At 45.9% G+C, this 21,331-nt stretch overlaps 1 protein-coding gene across 1 annotated transcript in view; it reads left to right on the top strand.

Annotated features, from left to right (window-relative positions):
- TUSC3 (tumor suppressor candidate 3) overlaps window positions 1-21,331 on the top strand; it is a 417,133-nt gene that overhangs the window by 340,179 nt on the left and 55,623 nt on the right. Inside the window, exon 6 of the mRNA XM_073645422.1 lies at window positions 3,441-3,530. Coding sequence (XP_073501523.1) covers window positions 3,441-3,530 — 90 coding nt within the window. The remainder of the gene's footprint in view (window positions 1-3,440; window positions 3,531-21,331) is intronic.

The raw sequence follows: 21,331 nt of genomic DNA, 5'->3' as shown, positions 1-21,331 counted from the left end.
TATTTTGCTAATATTTCAAATTACTGTTCATTACCCTTGCTGCCAATCCCTTGTTCAGAATACCTGTTATATATACAGTACAGACCAAAAGTTTGGACACACTTTCTCATTTAAAGATTTTTCTGTATTTTCATGACTTTGAAAATTGTACATTCACACTGAAGGCAACAAAACTATGAATTAACACATGTGGAATTATATACTTAACAAAAAAGTGTGAAACAACTGAAAATATGTCTTATATTCTAGGTTCTTCAAAGTAGCCACCTTTTGCTTTGATAACTGCTTTGCACACTCTTGGCATTCTCTTGATGAGCTTCAAGAGGTAGTCACCGGAAATGGTCTTCCAGCAATCTTGAAGGAGTTCCCAGAGATGCTTAGCACTTGTTGATCCCCATCTCGATTGGGTTCAGGTCTCGTGACTGTGGAGGCCAGGCCATCTGGCATAGCACCCCATCACTCTCCTTCTTGGTCAAATAGCCCTTACACAGCCTGGAGGTGTGTTTGGGGTCATTGTCCTGTTGAAAAATAAATGATGGTCCAACTAAACGCAAACCGGATGGAATAGCATGCCGCTGCAAGATGCTGTGGTAGCCATGCTGGTTCAGTATGCCTTCAGTTTTGAATAAATCCCCAACAGTGTCACCAGCAAAGCACCCCCACACCATCATACTTCCTCCTCCATGCTTCACGGTGGGAACCAGGCATGTACAGTCCATCCGTTCACCTTTTCTGCTTCACACAAAGACACGGTGGTTGGAACTAAAGATCTCAAATTTGGACTCATCAGACCAAAGCACAGATTTCCACTGGTCTAATATCCATTCCTTGTGTTCTTTAGCCCAAACAAGTCTCTTCTGCTTGTTGCCTGTCCTTAGCAGTGGTTTCCTAGCATCTATTTTACCATGAAGGCCTGTTGCACAAAGTCTCCTCTTAGCAGTTGTTGTAGAGATGTGTCTGCTGCTAGAACTCTGTGTGGCATTGACCTGATCTCTAATCTGAGCTGCTGTTAACCTGCGATTTCTGAGGCAGGTGACTTGGATAAACTTATCCTCAGAAGCAGAGGTGACTCTTGGTCTTCCTTTCCTGGGAGCCAGTTTCTTTGTAGCGCTTGATGGTTTTTGCAACTGTACTTGGGGACACATTCAAAGTATGCCCAATTTTTCGGACTGACTGACCTTCATTTAAGTAATGATGGCCACTCGCTTTTCTTTACTTAGCTGCTTTTTTCTTGCCATAATACAAATTCTAACAATCTATTCAGTAGGACTATCAGCTGTGCATCCACCTGACTTCTGCATAACACAACTGATGGTCCCAACCCCATTTATAAGGCAAGAAATCCCACTTATTAAACCTGACAGGGCACACCTGTGAAGTGAAAACCATTTCCGGTGACTACCTCTTGAAGCTCATCAAGAGAATGCCAAGAGTGCGCAAAGCAGTCATCAAAGCAAAAGGTGGCTACTTTGAAGAACCTAGAATATAAGACATATTTTCAGTTGTTTCACACTTTTTTGTTAAGTATATAATTCCACATGTGTTAATTCATAGTTTTGTTGCCTTCAGTGTGAATGTACAATTTTCAAAGTCATGAAAATACAGAAAAATCTTTAAATGAGAAGGTGTGTCCAAACTTTTGGTCTGTACTATATATATATATATATAAACTGTTTATATTCATCTCTGACTGTTCTCGCCTTGTGTCTCTGTGCGTTGCATTCCGGCACCTGCATTACACACGCACACAATGGCTTGCCTAACACATACAGACAGGCACCCACTTGCCTGCCCGGCCGCCGCCATCCCCGCAACAGAGTGAAGATGAGCGCGCACAGCCGTTCAGCCTGTCACAGGACGATGATGCACCGGCCACGGATTAAAGGTACAGCACTCATTTCCGTCCGCCGGGTGCGTCATGCCCTGAACTGTTGTCGCTAAGAGGCCCGGTAAGCAGAAGCAAAGAGAGCTTGCCCCGAGCCGTGGGCGGGGCCTCCCCTTTTTGCTTCTGGTCACCTGGCCCCATACACTAAGAAGGTCAGTAATGCCCTGATGGCGGCCCTGCTGACACTTAGATTGCACACAGGTGGACTTCCTTTCACTAAGCATGTGACTTATGAAGGTAATTGCTTGCACCAGAAATTTTTAGGAACTTCATCGTAAAAGGGGTGAATACATATGCACATGCCAATTATTAGTTATTTCATCCCATAAATTTAATTTATGGCTATATTTTTCTCACTTCACTTTCCCAACTTAGACTGTTTAATGCTGATGCATCACACACAAATCAGATTACAAAAATATTTAAACACAGGCTGTAATGTACAAAATAGTTAAAAAGCCAAGGGGGGTGAATACTTTTGCAAGCCACTGTAAGAGGCAGCTTTGCCTTTACAGTATTAGAGGAGCGCCGTTGCACTAAATCAGGAGCAAATAGTGGACCTCGGCAGTCCCACCAGTGGACCTCGGCAGTCCCACCAGTGGACCTCGGCATTCCCACCAGCTTCACTGCACTGCTTACAAGCTATTTGAAAATTTGAAAAAAATGTCTTTCCAAATCAGACAATGTGATTTTCATGATTTGTTTTCTCATTTTGTCTCTCATAGTTGAGGTTTACCTATGATGTCAATTACAGGCCCCTCTCATCTTTTTAAGTGGGAGAACTTGCACAATTGGTGGCTGACTAAATACTTTTTTTCCCCACTGTATATATGCCTGTAGCATTTTGGTCAGAATTGCGGTCTTCCTCGCACATTGTAATTACGTTGCATTTTTGCTCTGATTTTCCCAAACCAATAAAAGAAAGACTAAATTTGCCCAAAAAAAATATCTTTTCACACATTGGAAGAAACTATTCATGTGTAATCTGACGTGATTTGGGAATTTAAATCTACAGAATGTCCATTTATGCTGGGAATGATTGTGGGTTGTTGTAAATTTACCCCATCAAGTTCAAGCGATAAGTTAAAATTTGCAACACACTCCAATTTGGCTATTCCTTAGAAGAATCCATAAGTAATATAAACAAAAAAAATAAAACTTTGTACAGTTTTTTAGGCTCCGTAGCCTGGTGTGATGCAGTTCTCTGTATGACTCCGACTGCTGTGATGACGTGTTGCCTTATGTTCCAACAGTCACTTGGGAGGAGACATCATCCAAAATGTCAGGTTGCACAGAGAACTGCGTCAGCCCAGGCGACAGAAGACAGAAGCACCAAGGGAGCGGAGTTTTGAAGTTTGTTTGAGGAATTTTTACATGCTGCTGTATTCCACATGGAAATCAGCAGTACGATCTTTTATATTTAATTAGGGTCCTGCATTGAATAAGCTGGGCTTTGTCCAATAGTGGAAAACCACATATATACTAATTGCCATTGCATTATTGTAATGTAATATACACGGAAATATTACATTAACATGTTTTGATTTTGTTTTAGTGTGTCGTGTTTGCAATGACATCCGGACAAATGTGGAACCATATACGTGGACCCCCTTATGCACATAAAAATCCACAAAATGGCCAAGTGGTGGGTATATTCTCATTAGTTTAAACTTGTTGTATTTTGTTAATTTTAATGTTTTTTGGTAGATTTTAATGGTTTTGTCTCTCTGAGTTATTATGGGTCTGTCTTTTTAACTGTATGAGGGCTTATTTTTGAGAGAGGAGTTGTATTTGTCAGTGGCACCATTTTGAGGTACATATATAGTAGGAACTATATTCTGTAGGTCAGTATGATCATGGCAATACCAAATTTATATTGTTTTTATGAATGTTTTTTATTATTTTTGTACTATAACTAGAGATGAGCAGTGTTCGACTAGAACTGTTCGCCAATCTCAAATTCGAGCTGTTTTGGGCGGTGTTCGAGTTGTTCGACGAACCCGAACGATTTGCAAAATATTCGGCTGTTCGAGGTTATGTTCGATAACTGTTCGTGCACCAAAAGCGTGTCCTGCATGTCTGGCGCTATTTAGAGCACCAATCATGCAGGGATTGTCTGCCACTCACTGTAATGCCACAGCCATGGTGGTTGTGGCATTACAGTGATTGCCCAAATCGATGGGAACAGTGCCAACAGTGAAACATGAAAAGCCGGCAATTCAGCAGCGGCATACACCGGTACCCGACAATTTAGAACCGAAAGAATAGAGCTTCACACATAGATTAGATAGATAGAAACATGTCAGTCACACATATAAGAAGCACAGTGACAGTGTTGCTTACTGTACTTGTCATTTAGTGTAAAGGATTTATCAAAAAAAAATAATAGTGTTTTCATGCACCGTCTCTTTAAAAAAGCCGGCCGGCAATTCAGCAGCGGTACCTGACAATTTATAACAGACAGAATAGAGCTTCACACATAGATTAGATAGATAGAAACATGTCAGTCACATATATATGAAGTACAGTGACAGTGTTGATTACTGTACTTGTCATTTAGAGTAAAGGATTTATTAAAAAAAATAATAGTGTTTTCATGCACCGTCTCTTTAAAAAAGCCAGCCGGCAATTCAGCATCTGTACCCAACAATTTAGAATAGAAGGAATAGAGAATCACACATAGATTAGGTAGATAGAAACATGTCAGTCACATATATATGAAGTACAGTGACAGTGTTGCTTACTGTACTTGTCATTTAGTATAAAGGATTTATTAAAAAGAATAATAGTGTTTTCATGCACTGTCTCTTTAAAAAAGCCGGCCGGCAATTCAGCATCTGTACCCGACAATTTAGAATAGAAGGAATAGAGAATCACACATAGATTAGATAGATAGAAACATGTCAGTCACATATATATGAAGTACAGTGACAGTGTTGATTACTGTACTTGTCATTTAGTGTTAAAATAAAGGATTTATTTAAAAAAAAATTGGCGTGGGGATCCCCATAATTTTAGGCTCTAGCGGAGGTTAACCAGACGGCTGGGGCAGATGTTTGAAGCCTGGGAAGGGGGTAATACCCACGGAGCTTCCCAGGCTACTAATATCAGCCCCCAGCGGAATACCTAGCCTTTACTAGCTATTAAAATGGGGGACCACCCAAAAAAATGACGTGGGGTCCCCCCTATTTTAATAGCTAGCAAAGGCTAGGCAGACAGCTGGGGGCTGATATTAATAGCCCAGGAAGGGTTCCATGAATATTGGCCCCCTCCCAGGCTAGAAACACCAGCCGTCAGCCGCCCCAGAAATGGCGCATCATTAGGATGCGCCAATTCTGGCACTTAGCCTCGCTCTTCGCACTGCCCTGTAGCGGTGGCAGTGGGGTAATAGGGTTGGGGTTGATGTCAGCTTATAATGCCAGCTGACATCAAGCCCAGGTTAGTAATGGAGAGGCGTCTATAAGACACCCCCATTACTAACCCCATAGTCAAAGTTAAAAGAAAACACAAACACCCAGAATAAAGTCCTTTAATTGAAATAAAGACACATTCCTTTATTGTTCTAAATTAAACCATACTTACCATCACGCCCATTCCAGCTGAAGCCAACGATCTCCTGCAATAAAAGAAAAATAATAAAGCAACCTCATCCTTACCTTTCCATGGTTCCCACGACAGCTTCAGCTCTGCTACATCGAGATAACAGGCTGGACCGCAGCAGAACGCTGCCATCCAGCCTGTCATCCCGCAGACACTGAGAAGCGCAGGCATGCTTGCGCTCTGCAGTGTCTGGCTGTGACGGCATAAAGATGAGACGAGTTCATGTCCAATGAACTCGGCGCACCTCATGCACGTCACTGACAGCGTGGGAGAATTCTCCTGCACTCAGCACTTCAGCGTGGGAGAATTTTCACGCTGAAGTGCTGAGTGCAGGAGAATTCTCCCACGCTGTCAGTGACGTGCATGAGGTGCGCCGAGTTCATTGGACATGAACTTGTCTCATCTTTATGCCGTCACAGCGAGACACTGAGGAGCGCAAGCATGCCTGCGCTTCTCAGTGTCCGCGGGATGACAGGCTGGATGGCAGCGTTCTGCTGCGGTCCAGCCTGTCATCTCGATGTAGCAGAGCTGAAGCTGTCGTGGGAACCATGGAAAGGTAAGGATGAGGTTGCTTTATTATTTTACTTTTATTGCAGAAGACATTGGCTTCAGCTGGAATGGGCGTGACGGTAAGTATGGTTTAATTTAGAACAATAAAGAATTGTGTGTTTATTTCAATTAAAGGACTTTATTCTGGGTGTTGTGTTTTTTTAAATACTTTACTAGAAATTCATGGTGGTCATGTCTAATATTGGCGTGACCCCATGAATTTCGGGCTTAGGGCCAGCTGATAATGCCAAGCTGGCCTTAACCCCTTTAGTACCCAGTGAGCCACCGCACCAGGGCCCTGGATGAGTTGGGTACAGCGCCAGAAGATGGCGCTTCTATGAACGCGCCATTTTCTGGGGTGGCTGCGGACTGCAATTTGCAGCGGGGGGGGCCCAGAAAGCTTGGGCCTCCCTGCGCTGCGGATTCCAGCTCCCAGCTGCCTAGTTGTACCTGGCTGGGCACAAAAATAGGGCGAAGCCCCACGCATTTTTTTTTTAAATTATTTCATGAAATTCATGGAATAATTAAGAAAAAAAGGGCTTCCCTATATTGTTGTGTCCAACCAGGTACAAATAGGCAGCTGGTGGTTGGGGGCAGCCCGTCCCTGCCTGCTGTACCTGGCTGGACACAAATATAGTGCGAAGCCCCACATCAATTTTTTTTTAATTATTTCATGAAATAATTTTTTTAAAAAAGGGCTTCCCTATATTGTTGTGTCTGGCCAGGTACAAATAGGCAGCTGGTGGTTGGGGGCAGCCCGTTCCTGCCTGCTGTACCTGACTGGACACAAATATAGGGCGAAGCCCCACGTCAATTTTTTTTAAATTATTTCAGGAAATTCATGAAATAATGAAAAAAAAATTGATGTGGGGCTTCGCCCTATATTTGTGTCCAGTCAGGTACAGCAGGCAGGAACGGGCTGCTCCCAACCACCAGCTGCCTATTTGTACCTAGCTGGACACAACAATATAGGGAAGCCCTTTTTTTCTTAATTATTCCATGAATTTCATGAATTTAAAAAAAAAATACGTGGAGCTTCGCCCTGTTTTTGTGTCCAGCCAGGTACAACTAGGCAGCTGGGGGCTGGAATCTGCAGCGCAGGGAGGCCCAAGCTTTCTGGGCCCCACCCGCTGCAAATTGCAGTCCGCAGCCGCCCCGGAAAATGGCGCGTTCATAGAAGCGCCATCTTCTGGCACTGTACCCAACTCATCCAGGGCCCTGGTGCGGTGGCTCACTGGGTAATAAAGGGGTTAAGGCCAGCTTGGCATTATCAGCTGGCCCTAAGCCCGAAATTCATGGGGTCACGCCAATATTAGACATGACCACCATGAATTTCTAGTAAAGTATTTAAAAAAAACACAAACACCCAGAAAAAAGTCCTTTAATTGAAATAAACACACAATTCTTTATTGTTCTAAATTAAACCATACTTACCGCCACGCCCATTCCAGCTGAAGCCAATGATCTCCTGCAATAAAAGTAAAATAATAAAGCAACATCATCCTTACCTTTCCATGGCTCCCACGACAGCTTCAGCTCTGCTACATCGAGATGACAGGCTGGACCGCAGCAGAAAGCTGCCATCCAGCCTGTCATCCCGCAGACACTGAGAAGCGCAGGCATGCTTGTGCTACTCAGTGTCTGGCTGTGACGGCATCCAGATGAGCCGAGGTCTTGTCCAATGAACTCGGCTCACCTCATGCACGTCACTGACAGCGTGGGAAAATTCTCACGCTGAAGCGCTGAGTGCAGGAGAATTTTCCCACGCTGTCAGTGACGTACATGAGGTGAGCCGAGTTCATTGTCGGCTCATCTGGATGCCGTTACAGTCAGACACTGAGGAGCGCAAGCATGCCTGCGCTTCTCAGTGTCTGCGGGATGGCAGGCTGGATGGCAGCGTTCTGCTGCGGTCCAGCCTGTCATCTCGATGTAGCAGAGCTGAAGCTGTCCTGGGAACCATGGAAAGGTAAGGATGAGGTTGCTTTATTATTTTTCTTTTATTGCAGGAGATCGTTGGCTTCAGCTGGAATGGGCGTGATGGTATGTATGGTTTAATTTAGAACAATAGAGAATTGTGTCTTTATTTCAATTAAAGGACTTTATTCTGGGTGTTTGTGTTTTCTTTTAACTTTGACTATGGGGTTAGTAATGGGGGTGTCTTATAGACGCCTCTCCATTACTAACCTGGGCTTGATGTCAGCTGGCATTATAAGCTGACATCAACCCCAACCCTATTACCCCCTGCCACCGCACCAGGGCAGCGTGGAAGAGCGAGGCTAAGTGCCAGAATTGGCGCATCCTATGGATGCGCCATTTCTGGGGCGGCTGACGGCTGGTGTTTCTAGCCTGGGAGGGGGCCAATATTCATGGCTCCCTTCCTGGGCTATTAATATCAGCCCCCAGCTGTCTGCCTAGCCTTTGCTAGCTATTAAATTAGGGGGGACCCCACGTCATTTTTTTTTGGGGGGGGTCCCCCATTTTAATAGCTAGTAAAGGCTAGGTATTCAGCTGGGGGCTGATATTAGTAGCCTGGGAAGCTCCGTGGGTATTACCCCCTTCCCAGGCTTCAAACATCTGCCCCAGCTGTCTGCTTAACCTCCGCTAGAGACTAAAATTACGGGGAACCCCACGCCAATTTTTTTTAATAATAAATCCTTTATTTTAATACTAAATGACAAGTACAGTAAGCAACACTGTCACTGTACTTCGTATATATGTGGCTGACATGTTTCTATCTATCTAATCTATGTGTGATTCTCTATTCCTTCTATTCTAAATTGTCGGGTACAGATGCTGAATTGCCGGCCGGCTTTTTTAAAGAGACGGTGCATGAAAACACTATTATTTTTTTTAATAAATCCTTTGCAGTAAATGACAAGTACAGTAAGCAACACTGTCACTGTACTTCATATATATGTGACTGACATGTTTCTATCTATCTAATCTATGTGTGAAGCTCTATTCTGTCTGTTATAAATTGTCGGGTACCGCTGCTGAATTGCCGGCCGGCTTTTTTAAAGAGACGGTGCACGAAAACACTATTATATTTTTTAATAAATCCTTTACACTAAATGACAAGTACAGTAAGCAACACTGTCACTGTACTTCATATATATGTGACTGACATGTTTCTATCTATCTAATCTATGTGTGATGCTCTATTCCTTCATGTCTAAATTGTCGGGTACCGGTGTATGCCGCTGCTGAATTGCCGGCCGGCTTTTTTAAAGAAAGCGTCTTCTGAGCAGTTTGTGAGCTTTTGGACACCTTTGAAGGTGTTTTCTATGTGTTCCTATGTGTTTTTGTTTGCCTGCCATTAGTTTTAACGGTGTTCGACGGTGTTCGACGAACAGTTCCTCGAACATCCCGGTGTTCGACGAACCGAACCCGAACACTACGGGGTGGCTCAACACCAACTATAACTACACATTTTGAAGCAAAATAATTAGTGTTTTGTGTGACCATACTCTGAGAGTTATAGTCTATGGTTTACTACTTTTCCATAAAAAAAATATTTTTTTTTTTCTCAAAAACATTTTTTAGGGGGTTAAGGGTGTTACCATGTTCCGAGACCCATAACTTTTTTATTTTTACATAAACCGTTCTATAGAACCTTATTTTTTGTGGAACCAGCGGTAGTTTTCAGTGCTTCTATTTTTGGGTGAGCATGACATTTTGATCACTTCTGATTTCATTTTTTGTGAAGCTGGATGAGCAGAAAACCAGCAGTATATTAACTTGATGTGTTGATAAATAAATGCACCGTACATTCAATATTTGTAGTCTAAAGTCCCATGTGAAGTCTGAATATTCCTAGCTTTTCCCTCCCAATTGGAGAAGTCAGTGGCAAAGCAGTGTTCCTTCTACTAGTTTTCCAAGCCAGGATCGTCCTGCTGCATGATGATAATACTGGTTCGCATGTTCATGTGTTCTTGAAGAGAAGATTAAGCCATGAACCTCTGGCAACTTATACAACTTAACTGCAGGAATATAAAGACAAAAGTTTACCCCCAGAGCTCCCAGCCAGGACTGTACCACATATCCAAGAATGACACAGAACTATCACATAGTCAGTACGCATTGCATTCGACAAAGGTGTGGCGTGACCAGCGATGGAAGCAGAAACAGAGAAGGCGGCCTCTATGAAAGGTGTCGCACTACCTCTTCTCTTATGAGGGGCCATCATACCATTAGGGACAGACTTATCAGGAAATGATCTATGGAATCTCCTGGTAAGATTATCGGTATAGATGTTACTGGCCGCCATCTAAGATCTTTCTTCAGGCCTGTAACCTTTCTTTCTTCAGGCCTGTAACCTTTCCAGTGAACCAGGTATTGCAAGGAGACTACCTCACCAAGCACTTAAGGATCATTTTATTCTCATACTCAGGATTGACTTCAACCAATACAAGATTGAAATTATCATCATAAACAGGCGAACAATTCATCTGGTTATGGCCAAAACTAACACAGGATATCAAACTTCCAATCTGTATTAAAAATAAACATTAGAAATATGTCTTATCAGTTTTTATGCTAATTAAAGGGACTTTTTTAGACTCCTACTCACTGTTTTGGAAATCCTCATATACTTTAGCCCAACTTCTGTATTTAAGCATGTGCATGTGCAATGAGCATGTGCAATGTGTAGCATCGGCGTCTCTGCTTCCTGCAAGGCAGAGACGCCGTTCCCCTCACCACCGCGGTCCCGGTCCTGCGTCTTCCTGCCCCCCCGCTGCTGCTGTGGAGCGCACCGCGCGCAGCTTCCCTGGCACTGTGGTTAGGGCGCATGCACGCGCTCCCTCCCTCTTAAAAGGGCCGCGAACGCCGTCCTAAAGAGTCCCCGGCAAATGGCCGGAGGACTTCTCCTATATAAGGCACCTCCTCCAAAATGGAGGTGCCTGTGCAAGGTTGTTGTTTGTGTGCTAACACTTTCCTCAGCCCTCAGGTCCCGCTGCTTGTCAGTCCTGCCCACCAGCCTGTCTGTCAGTCCTGCCCGCCAGCCTGTGTGTCAGTCCAGCCCGCCAGTCTGTCTAACAGCCGTGCCCTGCAGCCTGCTTAACTGGAGCAACTGCCAGTTACCTGCCGTGTCCGTCAGCCTGCCTACCCGGAGCACCTGCCAAGTAACCAGCCGTGTCCGCCAGCCTGCCTATCTGGAGCACCTGCCAGTTACCTGCCGTGCCCGCCAGCCTGCCAACCCGGAGCACCTGCCAAGTAACCTGCCGTGCCCGCCTGCTTGTCTACCCGGAGCACCTGTCTGGCTATCAGCCGTACCTGCCTGCTTATCTACCCGGACCATCCGCCAGCCTTCCTCCCGTGCGCATCCACTGTATCGGTCAGCTCCTGTCATCTGGCCCGTGGGAGTCGCCTGCTCTCACACCAGGTCGGTCCCAGAGTGGCACCTGGTTCACCTGCCCGGTCCCTCCCTTGTTCACGGAGTCGACTAAGCCGCCGTGTGACCTGGGTCAGGCCAAGTAGGCACTTAGTCACGCCCCTCTGGTCCCTCCTTGCACCGAAGCACAGGGGTTCCACCACCCGGACCGGTAACACAATGGTCATTATGAAGGGAGGAGAAGGGTCAGTTGCGAATCGCCGATTGTGAATGGTGGATCCATCGTTATTAGCTGTGTATAAAGGTGTTAGCTGTCATTGTAATCCTACCTCTGCTGATAAGGAGCCTGCTGAAAACTCTTCCTGAAAGAAAAGGAAGTATGAGTCTAAATAATCCCAGTAGACAGTGCGAAAATTGCAAGACAAATTTTGTCTTTCAGAACAGGTCGCAAAATGACAAAAAAAACATTGCAAAATTAAAAAAATAAATAAATGAATACATTTATATATTGTGGTAGATCGCTCACTCAGCTGCACACGGAGGTAGACACAGGTACGCTGTCTCTTTAAAACTTCTGGTTGGTTTATTAAAATGCAGCCTAAACCAACACTGAGTCCATGAAAGAAAAACACAGCCCGCTGGGCAAAACTGGAAGAACCAACACAAAATGGTAACAGTCTTTGTGGTACCAGGGATCCATCCGCCTGCTCAGCATTCAGCAACTCCATGTGGTTCAGGCTAGCTCTACACAAACATAAAATTAATTAGCAGAATTTGGATATATAGATCCATTGATTATACATAAGGAGTTACCCAAACCAATCCGAAACATCTATTGTTCCTTCCTTATTAAATTTATAAATATCACATAGAGTAGTCATATAAATTAATTGTCATATAAATGCTTTATTTAGACACAGCAAGCAAAAAAGTAATTATTTAAAATTTCATCATTCTACCCCTAAAAACACCTATTAAAAATTCCGGCCAGTGGGGTATACATATATCCTCATAGTACATGAGTTGTTATAGATGTCATTACATACAGTATCATTAAATATAGATTAATCCTATGCCATATTAGAGATTCTGGTCACTCAGATCAGGTATCAGTGAATTTCCAAGAATACAAACAATAAATACAAATAGCAGATACAAATTTCTCAGATCAAACATCAATATGACATTTCATTAGTACATATAGTATTCCAATATCTCAGGCATGCATATTAGGGTTTTTTCAATAGACATCCAAGTACCAACCATGTGCCATAATAGAGGCCCCACACCGCCCAGCACCCCTACGCGCGTTTCGCGTGTCTGCTTCCTCGGGGGGGTACTGGGACAATGTGCAGGCTGATCTTATGTAGCGGTGCAGGTGGGCTGAGCAGAGGGGCACAGCCAATCAGTAACCCGTTCTTTACCTAATTAAATAGTGCTGTTTAGTACATATGATTTTACCTCTTCTTACCCTATACCGATGGCGTGTAGCGGTGCGCCCCCGCTGCCCATCCAGCGTCGCCAGCCAATCAGAGGTTCCGATACGTGCGCATGCGCGGTCGGACTTCCGGGACGCCGACCGCGCATGCGCACGTATCGGAACCTCTGATTGGACGCTGAGCGCAGGAGGCGAGGCCGAGATGATGCAGCAGGAACGCGCTCCCACCAAGGGTTGTCGGGCACCATAATACTAATGGGCAAGTTTTGCCCTTACTTATACTACCCATACAAATAAACCGGACAGAATCGCAGTATCATTATATAGTCTTCAATCTTTTAGGCAGTCCGTTCCAGTATACCATTATTTATGCTGATTCTTGTCCTGTTGTCTGAAGAGGTTTTTTATGCATGGGTTTGTTTCCTTATGTCGCAGATATATGAAGTATTTTCAAGAGCTGCACCCTTTATTCCTCCATATGTTGCTGGTATATAGAGTATTATCCAAACTATAATTCAAATAAACAGCCAGTTTAAGTAAAATTACCAAATCTCCACATTTCATAAATATATTATTAAACGATTTTTCAATATTTGTTACATGAATTTAAATCACTAACCCATTATGTCCCCCAGCTCAGCATATACAGTCATATAGATAACCTTTCCTATTTTTTAACCTGCATTACCCCTCATATTCTTATTAATGCCACATATATCAGACTGCTAGAAAATGACTAAAACATGCATATCATACAATTATATCATATAGTCGGGTGTCCATCCCTTAGGGTAAGTGCCCATAGCAGCAGTGTTTTGAATTAAATCAGAAACGGAGCTAAACTTGTCAGATCATTCCTAGAAACGCCCAACCTTGCTTCTTGGAGTTCGGTTGCGGACAATTTCAGATAGCCTCCACCTTATTTACTTGCGGCTTTATTTCGCCCCTTTTGATGATGTAGCCCAAGTATTTTGCCTTTACTTTCCCCATGGCGTACTTCTTTGGGTTTATCGTAAACCCTACCTTCCTTAGCGCATCCAGTACCGCCTAGATTTTTGGCAGGTGACTTCCCCAATCCGGGCAGAAGATCACAATGTCATACTAGGATCCGGTCCATAACCCTCTGGAAGGGAGCTGGGGTTCCCTGCAGACCGAACGGCATCCTGGTGTACTGAAAGCACCAGTCAGGAGTAGAGAAGGCTGTCTTCTCCTTGGCACTTAGAGACAGGAGAATCTGCCTGTCCCTAGCCTCTCAATGTGCTCATGTACGCGGAGCAGCGGATATGCGTCGAACTTTGACACCTCATTCAGCTTTTTGTAGTCATTACAGAACCGTCATTCTCCATCCGGCTTCAGCACCAGGACAATGGGGCTGGACCAGCCGCTCTTTGACGCTTTGATGACACCCAGGCTCAACATTCTCCTCACCTCTTTGGAGATCACTTCGCGGCGGGCTTCAGGAATCTGATACGGCCTTTGATTGACCCTCACATGCGGCTCCGTCAAGATTTCACGCTCGACCACCTGTGTACAACCTGGCAGCTCTGAAAACAGGTTCCGGTTCCGCTGAAGCAGCTCTCGGCACTGTTGCTTCTGGGCCGGTGATATTGTCTCTGCCACTGTGACATCCTCGACTCGTGTTTCAGGTTGGGCCCCCAGGCATGTAGCTTCCACCGGCACCCTGTCTCATCAAGGTTTGAGCAGGTTAACGTGGTACACCTGATAAGGCTTGCTTCTTCCTGGCTGGTGGACCTTGTAGTTGACGTCACACAACTTTTCGACCACCTCATATGGCCCTTGCCAGTTGGCCAGGAATTTACTCTCCACCATGGGGATCAACACCAACACCCGGTCTCCAGGACTAAACTGCCTCAGTCTCGCTGACCGATTGTAGACCCTTGCCTAGGCCTCTTGTGCTTGAAGGAGGCTCTCTCTCACAATCGGCATCATCCTCGCTATCTGGTCTTGCATCTGCTTGATGACGCTCCGGTGGGGTGTTACCTCGGCTTCCCAGGTCTCCTTCACAATGTCCAACAGTCCCCGAGGGTGCCGCCGTAAAGCAACTCAAAGGGTGAGAACCCTGTAGAGGCCTGGGAAGCTTCCCTAATGGAAAATAGCAGATAGGGGAGTAGGCAATCCCAGTCTCGTCCATCCCTCTCTATGACCTTTTTAAGCTTGGACTTTAGGATCTTGTTGAACCTCTCCACCAGGCCGCCCGTCAGCGGATGGTACTCTGACATCCTGAGTTGCGCAATCTGGAGAGCCTTACACAACTCACTCATCACCTTCGACATGAAAGGAGTTCCCTGGTCTGTCAGGATCTCCTTTGGCAGGCCTGTTCGGGAGAAGATATGTACCAGCTGGCAGAGGAGTTTCGCAATGGTACAGCCTCTAGGTACCGTGTTGCATAGTCCAGCACAACCAGTATGTATTGGTGACCCCTGGCAGACTTAACTAAGGGCCCTACAAGGTCCATGGCAATTCAGTCAGACGGGACCTCTATAATGGGTAACGGAACCAGGGGACTCCGAAAGTGGGACACAGGAACAGTTAGCTGACAATTAGGGCAAGACCGGCAGAAATTAACAATGTCTCGGTGACACCCAGGTCAGTAGTACCTCTGCAAGACCCGCTCTTGGGTTTTGTCTACTCCCAGATGCCCCCCCTTAGTCTATAGGGACCCGGCACCAACAACTGCTCTATCACTTTCCCTCTTGGTTTTGTGACCTGATAAAGCAGCTCCTCATTTAAGGTGAAATATGGGAACCCGGTGTCAGCCTCCGGCTCTTGAGCAACCCATTTATCACAGTTACATTATAAATGCACCGTTCAACATAAGATCCTGAATTTGTGCCATACCAAAATTCCCACCAGAAACCCCCAGTTCAGGAATCTCATCCTCATGGGTCCATGTCTCGTCCTCGTCGCCAGCAAGGACACACAGGGGAAACTCATCCGCCTCTGGCTGTAATGGGGATTCTTCATGGACGAACTGGCCCTGGTCTGAGCTAGTGGGCACCTCCGACTTTCCCCACAAGTCCCAGAACAGCCAGAAGTCCCAACCGATTATAACCTGGTGTAACAAGTCTCTGACTACCCCAACTTAATGGGACTCCGCACCACGGTTCATTTTTATAGTCACTTGGGCGACGGGATAGCCCTTGGTGTCCCCACGGATACAGGTGACGCCCACATGTTTCCCAGGGATCAACTGGTGGGGGAGTGTGGCCCTTACCACAGCCAGAAAACTCCCCGAGTCCAAAAGTCCCAACACCAATACCCCATTTATGGTCATGGGACATGACTGTGGCCCCTCACCGGACTGATAGTCCACACTGCAGGCAGGATAGGCATAGTATGAGCACCGCCTCCCTATGCTGCAGTCCATTTCTTCAGAGGTCATCAGACAACGGGCGGCTATGTGTCCAGGACAGTGACACCTCCAGCAGATCGAGTCTTTCCCAGCGGCTTTCGGCAGACCTTCAGCGACCTCTTGGACTCCCCCCAGTGATGGCTTTAATACCCCTCTTTAGGAATTCGGGCTCACTCTGGGTTCCCCAGTATGAGGATGCAGCACCTCCCGGCTTCCTTAGGGACCTCTCAACCACCTGGTACTTTTCTACGAGGCCGACCAGGTCGTCCGCATTCTGGGGTCTTCCTTGCGCAACCCAGGTCTGCATGGGTCCAGGGAGTGAATAAATCTGTCCATCATGACCCATTCTACCATCTGGGCTGGGGTGGAGGACTCTGGCTGCAACCGCTTCTGTACAAGATGGAGGAGATGGAACATTTGGGAGCGAGGGGGTTTATGTCACGGGTGTGTCGCCACGAAGATCGTCACGATTACACAGCCTGACTTCTCGCAGCTGACTTTTTGGTGCTTTGTGTTTTTCGGCAGTGAGGGAGTTAACTCTCTCTCTGTGCTAGACGAGGTCCAGCCTCGCCCAGCTGCAATCAATGCTGCTGTAGTGAGACTCCTTCAAATGCCTGCTGGTCTGTTAGGGAAGTGTCGGTGAAAGCATTTCATGCAGACTAACAGAGCGGATCGTGGTATTTGGAGTTTCAGAGATAAGTGTATTCGGAGAGTTTTTTCCCTTCCTCGCTTTATCATTTATCTCCTTTCCCGTTGGTGTTCCCTCTGTTGTAGTTGTGTAGTTTTTGTATGCAAGGTGGTTTTGGTTTTTCCCTTGTACTGTCTCGTTCGTCTAAGTACTGTGTGTGGGCATATTATTACTTGTCCCCTTTTGTTGTGATCGGGGTCCTTCTCAGGACTAGATTACTTAGGTGCAGGGATCCTCAGGAGGTAGGGGTTACGCTGGCGGCCTGGACCTCTGTACCTTTAACAGTACCTCCAGGTTGAGGGATTAGTCAGGGCCCCAGCTTAGGGTCAGCTTAGGCCCCCTACCTCCAGTATACAGAGACAGCGTGACAGTTTATCACCGCAATATGCCGAGTGGTGGATCCTTTGAGCTCGGACAGACATAGTCACCTCTGAGCGTGCCAGTATCTCAGTTTTTAACTTTGAATACTCCTGGGCATCCTGTAAGGCCAGGTCATAATAAGCCTTTTGTGTCTCACCAGTCAAATAGGGGGCCAGCACCTTCACCCACTGCTCTGACAACCGCTTTTCTCACTCTGCTACCCCATCGAAAACAGTCAAAAATGCTTCCACATCATCCCCCAGGGTCATTTTTTGCATGGCTCGTCTTACCACTTTCCGGACGTACGAGTCATCACCTGGAGTTGTGTGAGGGGCTGCCAGCCTCCCACAAACCTCTTCTGCAAGCAACTCCATCTGCTATTGCTGCTGTCTGAGCTGGTCTTGTTGGTGTTGCTGCTGTTGGTGGATCTGTTGCAATAGCAGCTTGCTTGTCTCCTGCTGGGCTAGCACAAGATGCTTGATCAGGTCCTCCATACTGTCTGTCTTCGTTTCCTGGCTTATGGCCGACTTTACCCAAGACATACGGTTTGTCCTCCGACATTACACGTGCCTCCTGGGGATCTTGGCCGCACTTCTACCGCCACCTGTGGTAGATCGCTCACTCAGCTGCACATGGAGGTAGATAGACACAGGTACTCTGTCTCCTTAAAACTTCTGGTTGGTTTATTAAAATGCAGCATAAACCAACACTGAGTCCATAAAAGAAAAACACAGCCCGCTGGGCTAAACAGGAAACACCAAAACAAAATGGTAGCACAAAAACACAGTCTTTGTGGTAGCAGGAATCCGCCTGCTCAGCGTTCAGCAACTCCACGTGGTTCAGGCTAGCTCTACACAAACATGTCTGGAGTTCCTCTCTCCAGACCTACTGAACACGGAATGCCTCAGCAGGCTGAGAGTTTAAACCCCAGACCACACCCTAAGGTGGAGATATGGTGAATGACCTCCAACCCTTCACAATGGTCATTCACAAAAACCATTCCCTCTTAAAATGGAGGTTTAACCCTCTCAGCCAATAATATGCTGGAGCAAACTTCATGATTTCAATTCACGAAAGCTAATAGCCTCTGTGAAACATATCTTCCCTCTATCACCTTACCACAGTGACTTTGTCACAATATATATAGCTGATTTGAAGAAAAGATTTCCCTTTAAGAAAATCTGTCTATATAATAAGCTCAAAGTAATGTTCTTTCTTGGCTTTTTCCTCAACCACATTTATGATGTGCTATATAATAAAATTATACATAGTAAGAGCCGAATATGGACTATTACTTCACATGTACAGTACTTCCTATTACTTAAATATTAACTACACATGAGAAGAATCCTCCAGGTCTCTTGTCCAGAATATTAAACTACAGTTAGAAATTATGGAAAGTAAAATTAAAAGCCTTTGGACTTTATTCAGATGGTTTTGAAATATGACTTTTTGCCTTAAAAAGACTCTCAGGCGATTTATGCATAGAAAATGATATTACACTAGCGAGATAACTGTTCAGATCCTTCTTTTACAGTCTATCCACACCCTATCACTTCAGTTCCCTAGGTCCAATATGTTCTGAATTCCACTCCCTTGTTCCTTTGCTGTCAGCTTATCCTATACAGAATCTTGTGCTAGTAAACTACTTTTTTCTTCCAAGTGTCCAAAGTCAATAATTAATTTCTCTTGTCCTTAAAGGTTTCCAAATAAAGATAAGGCCTGTCATAAACATATCTTACAAACTTCCTTGATGTGGAGCATCACATTGGCTGCCAGAGTACATCACTCTCTTATAAATCAAACATTTCATTTATTTATGTCATGTTTTACAGAGAAGAAATTCTCTGAGAAATGTTCTCATTTTCAAGCATGTTCCATGTACATAATATATGTGGCTCCTTTTTCCTATTCCATTACTGAGCATTAAACATTGAATTTACTAGGTTGTATGTTCCGACTCTTCAAGCAGCTGCCTTAAAGGAGTATTAAAACTAGAAATAAATGATTACAATAAACAAGAATTACAGTTGCCCTGACTGTTGTTGGCCTGCAGCATGTCTGCATGATCCTGCAATGTTCAGTCTTGTTGGAATCCTACAGAGACCAAATGGGTTATTCTCCTGTTGATCAGTTCCATTTATAGCTAGTTATCCAAAGAATAGAGGTTTACAACCTTTTCTCCAAATGCAGATGGGGAGGCTCCTGCTGCGGCCAGTTGTCTTCCAGTGACAGGACAATGAGGAGTAGAAAGGGGGACATGGTTCAGCTCCTGAAACCAAACAGGTTTCTTTATATAGTTATTAATTTTGGCTGTAATATGAGGCAAAATAGAATTTAGGAAATTACCCCATACCCGATACTAGCACTTCTTATGTTGGGTCCCTGTATGTGGAGCTGGCTCAGGAGCTGAGCACGCACAATATCTGATAGATGCTTTCTGTGTAAAAAAGCCGGCATCTACCTCTTACAGCAGCCATTTATCAGAATTAAAGAAAACCTGATACATGCTACACACTCCGTGGGCAGCATGTATCCGACACTGGCTGTATGAACTTAGCCATGTACAGTATGTTTCATTCCAAAAAGGACTGGGGAGGAAGCAAAAGACTGTATACAGACATTACCGCTGATTCTTTCTGTGAGGTAATGCATTTTCCTGCCTGTTTTTAACCATGTTTTACTTCACATAAAGCAGCAGCTGTGATCTCATGCTTTTCTGTCTTGATACTCTCTGTAACGGGTCTGAGAGGCGGAACCTCTGAGCAACTATACAAGGGGGCGGTCCTTGTAAGGAAGCGGGTGGCGCCCAGGGAAGATGGGCAGGTAGTCACAGCAAGTGACCGGGGCAGTCTCTGGGTAAACGGGCAGGAGGTCACGGCAAGTGACCGGGACAGTCTCTGGGTAACGGGCAGGTGGTCACGGCAAGTGACCGGGACAGTCTCTGGGTAAACGGGCAGGAGGTCACGGCAAGTGACCGGGACAGTCTCTGGATAACGGGCAGGTGGTCACGGCAAGTGACCGGGACAGTCTCTGGGTAACGGGCAGGTGGTCACGGCAAGTGACCGGGACAGTCTCTGGGTAACGGGCAGGTGGTCACGGCAAGTGACGGCGGAGCCTCCAGGTAGGCTAGCAGGCGAGTAGCAGATGTGTGCTCCCAGGTGAGCAGGCGAGAGTCTCTGGACTGGCAGGTAACTGGAAACGGGACCTGAGGGCTGAAGCAGAGTAGTGAACAGTGCAACAACATTGCTCGAGCACCTCCATTTTGGAGGAGGTGCCTTATATATGGAGGGATCCTCCGGCCATTGGCCGGGGACTCCTTAGGGCGGCGCGCGCGGCCCCTTTAGGAGAGGGGGAGCGCGCGCGTGCCCTAAGCACAGTGACCGGGGGAGAGCGCGCGCTGCAAGCAGAACGGGAGGAAGCCGCCGGGCACGGAGCTGAGAGGTGAGGGGAACAGCGTCCCTGCCTAGCAGAAGGCAAGGACGCCGACGCTACAGTACCCCCCCCTTTAGGCCCCGCCTTTTTTAGGCCAGACAGAAATTTGCCAAGGATGAGTGGGGCATGGATGTTCTCCCGGGGCTCCCATGTTCTCTCCTCAGGACCAAACCCCTTCCAATCCACTAGAAAAAAGGTCTTTCCTCTTACCCTTTTGGTGGCCAGAATGTTCTCTACCTCAAACTCGTCTTCAGCAGAAACCGGAGCAGGGGGCGTACCTGTAGACTTGGAAAAGGAGTTAAGTACCACGGGTTTGAGAAGAGATACATGGAAGGAGTTAGGGATCCGTAAGCCGGGAGTTTCAATTTATAGGCCACCGGGTTGATCTGTTTGATAACCTCCAGTGGGCCGATGAACCGAGGCCCTAACTTATAGGAAGGAATCTTGAGCCGGACATATTTGGATGAGAGCCAGACTTTATCTCCGGGACGAAATTGTGGGGAATCCAGGCGTTTTTTGTCGGCGTGTCTCTTCATCCGCTCGGACGACTGAAGGAGTGCGGATCGGGTACTCTCCCAAATGGAGGAAAATTTGCTAACGAGAGATTCCGCAGCCGGGTTGTCCACAGAGGTGGAGACAGGAAAAGGAATCCGAGGATGCTGACCGAAGAC

The sequence above is a fragment of the Phyllobates terribilis genome, unplaced genomic scaffold (genome assembly GCF_046119375.1).
Source record: "Phyllobates terribilis strain yellow unplaced genomic scaffold, ASM4611937v1 Scaffold_1__5_contigs__length_1240528914, whole genome shotgun sequence".
Taxonomy (NCBI): Eukaryota; Metazoa; Chordata; class Amphibia; order Anura; family Dendrobatidae; genus Phyllobates; species Phyllobates terribilis.
This window is presented reverse-complemented; position numbering and strand designations above follow the sequence as displayed.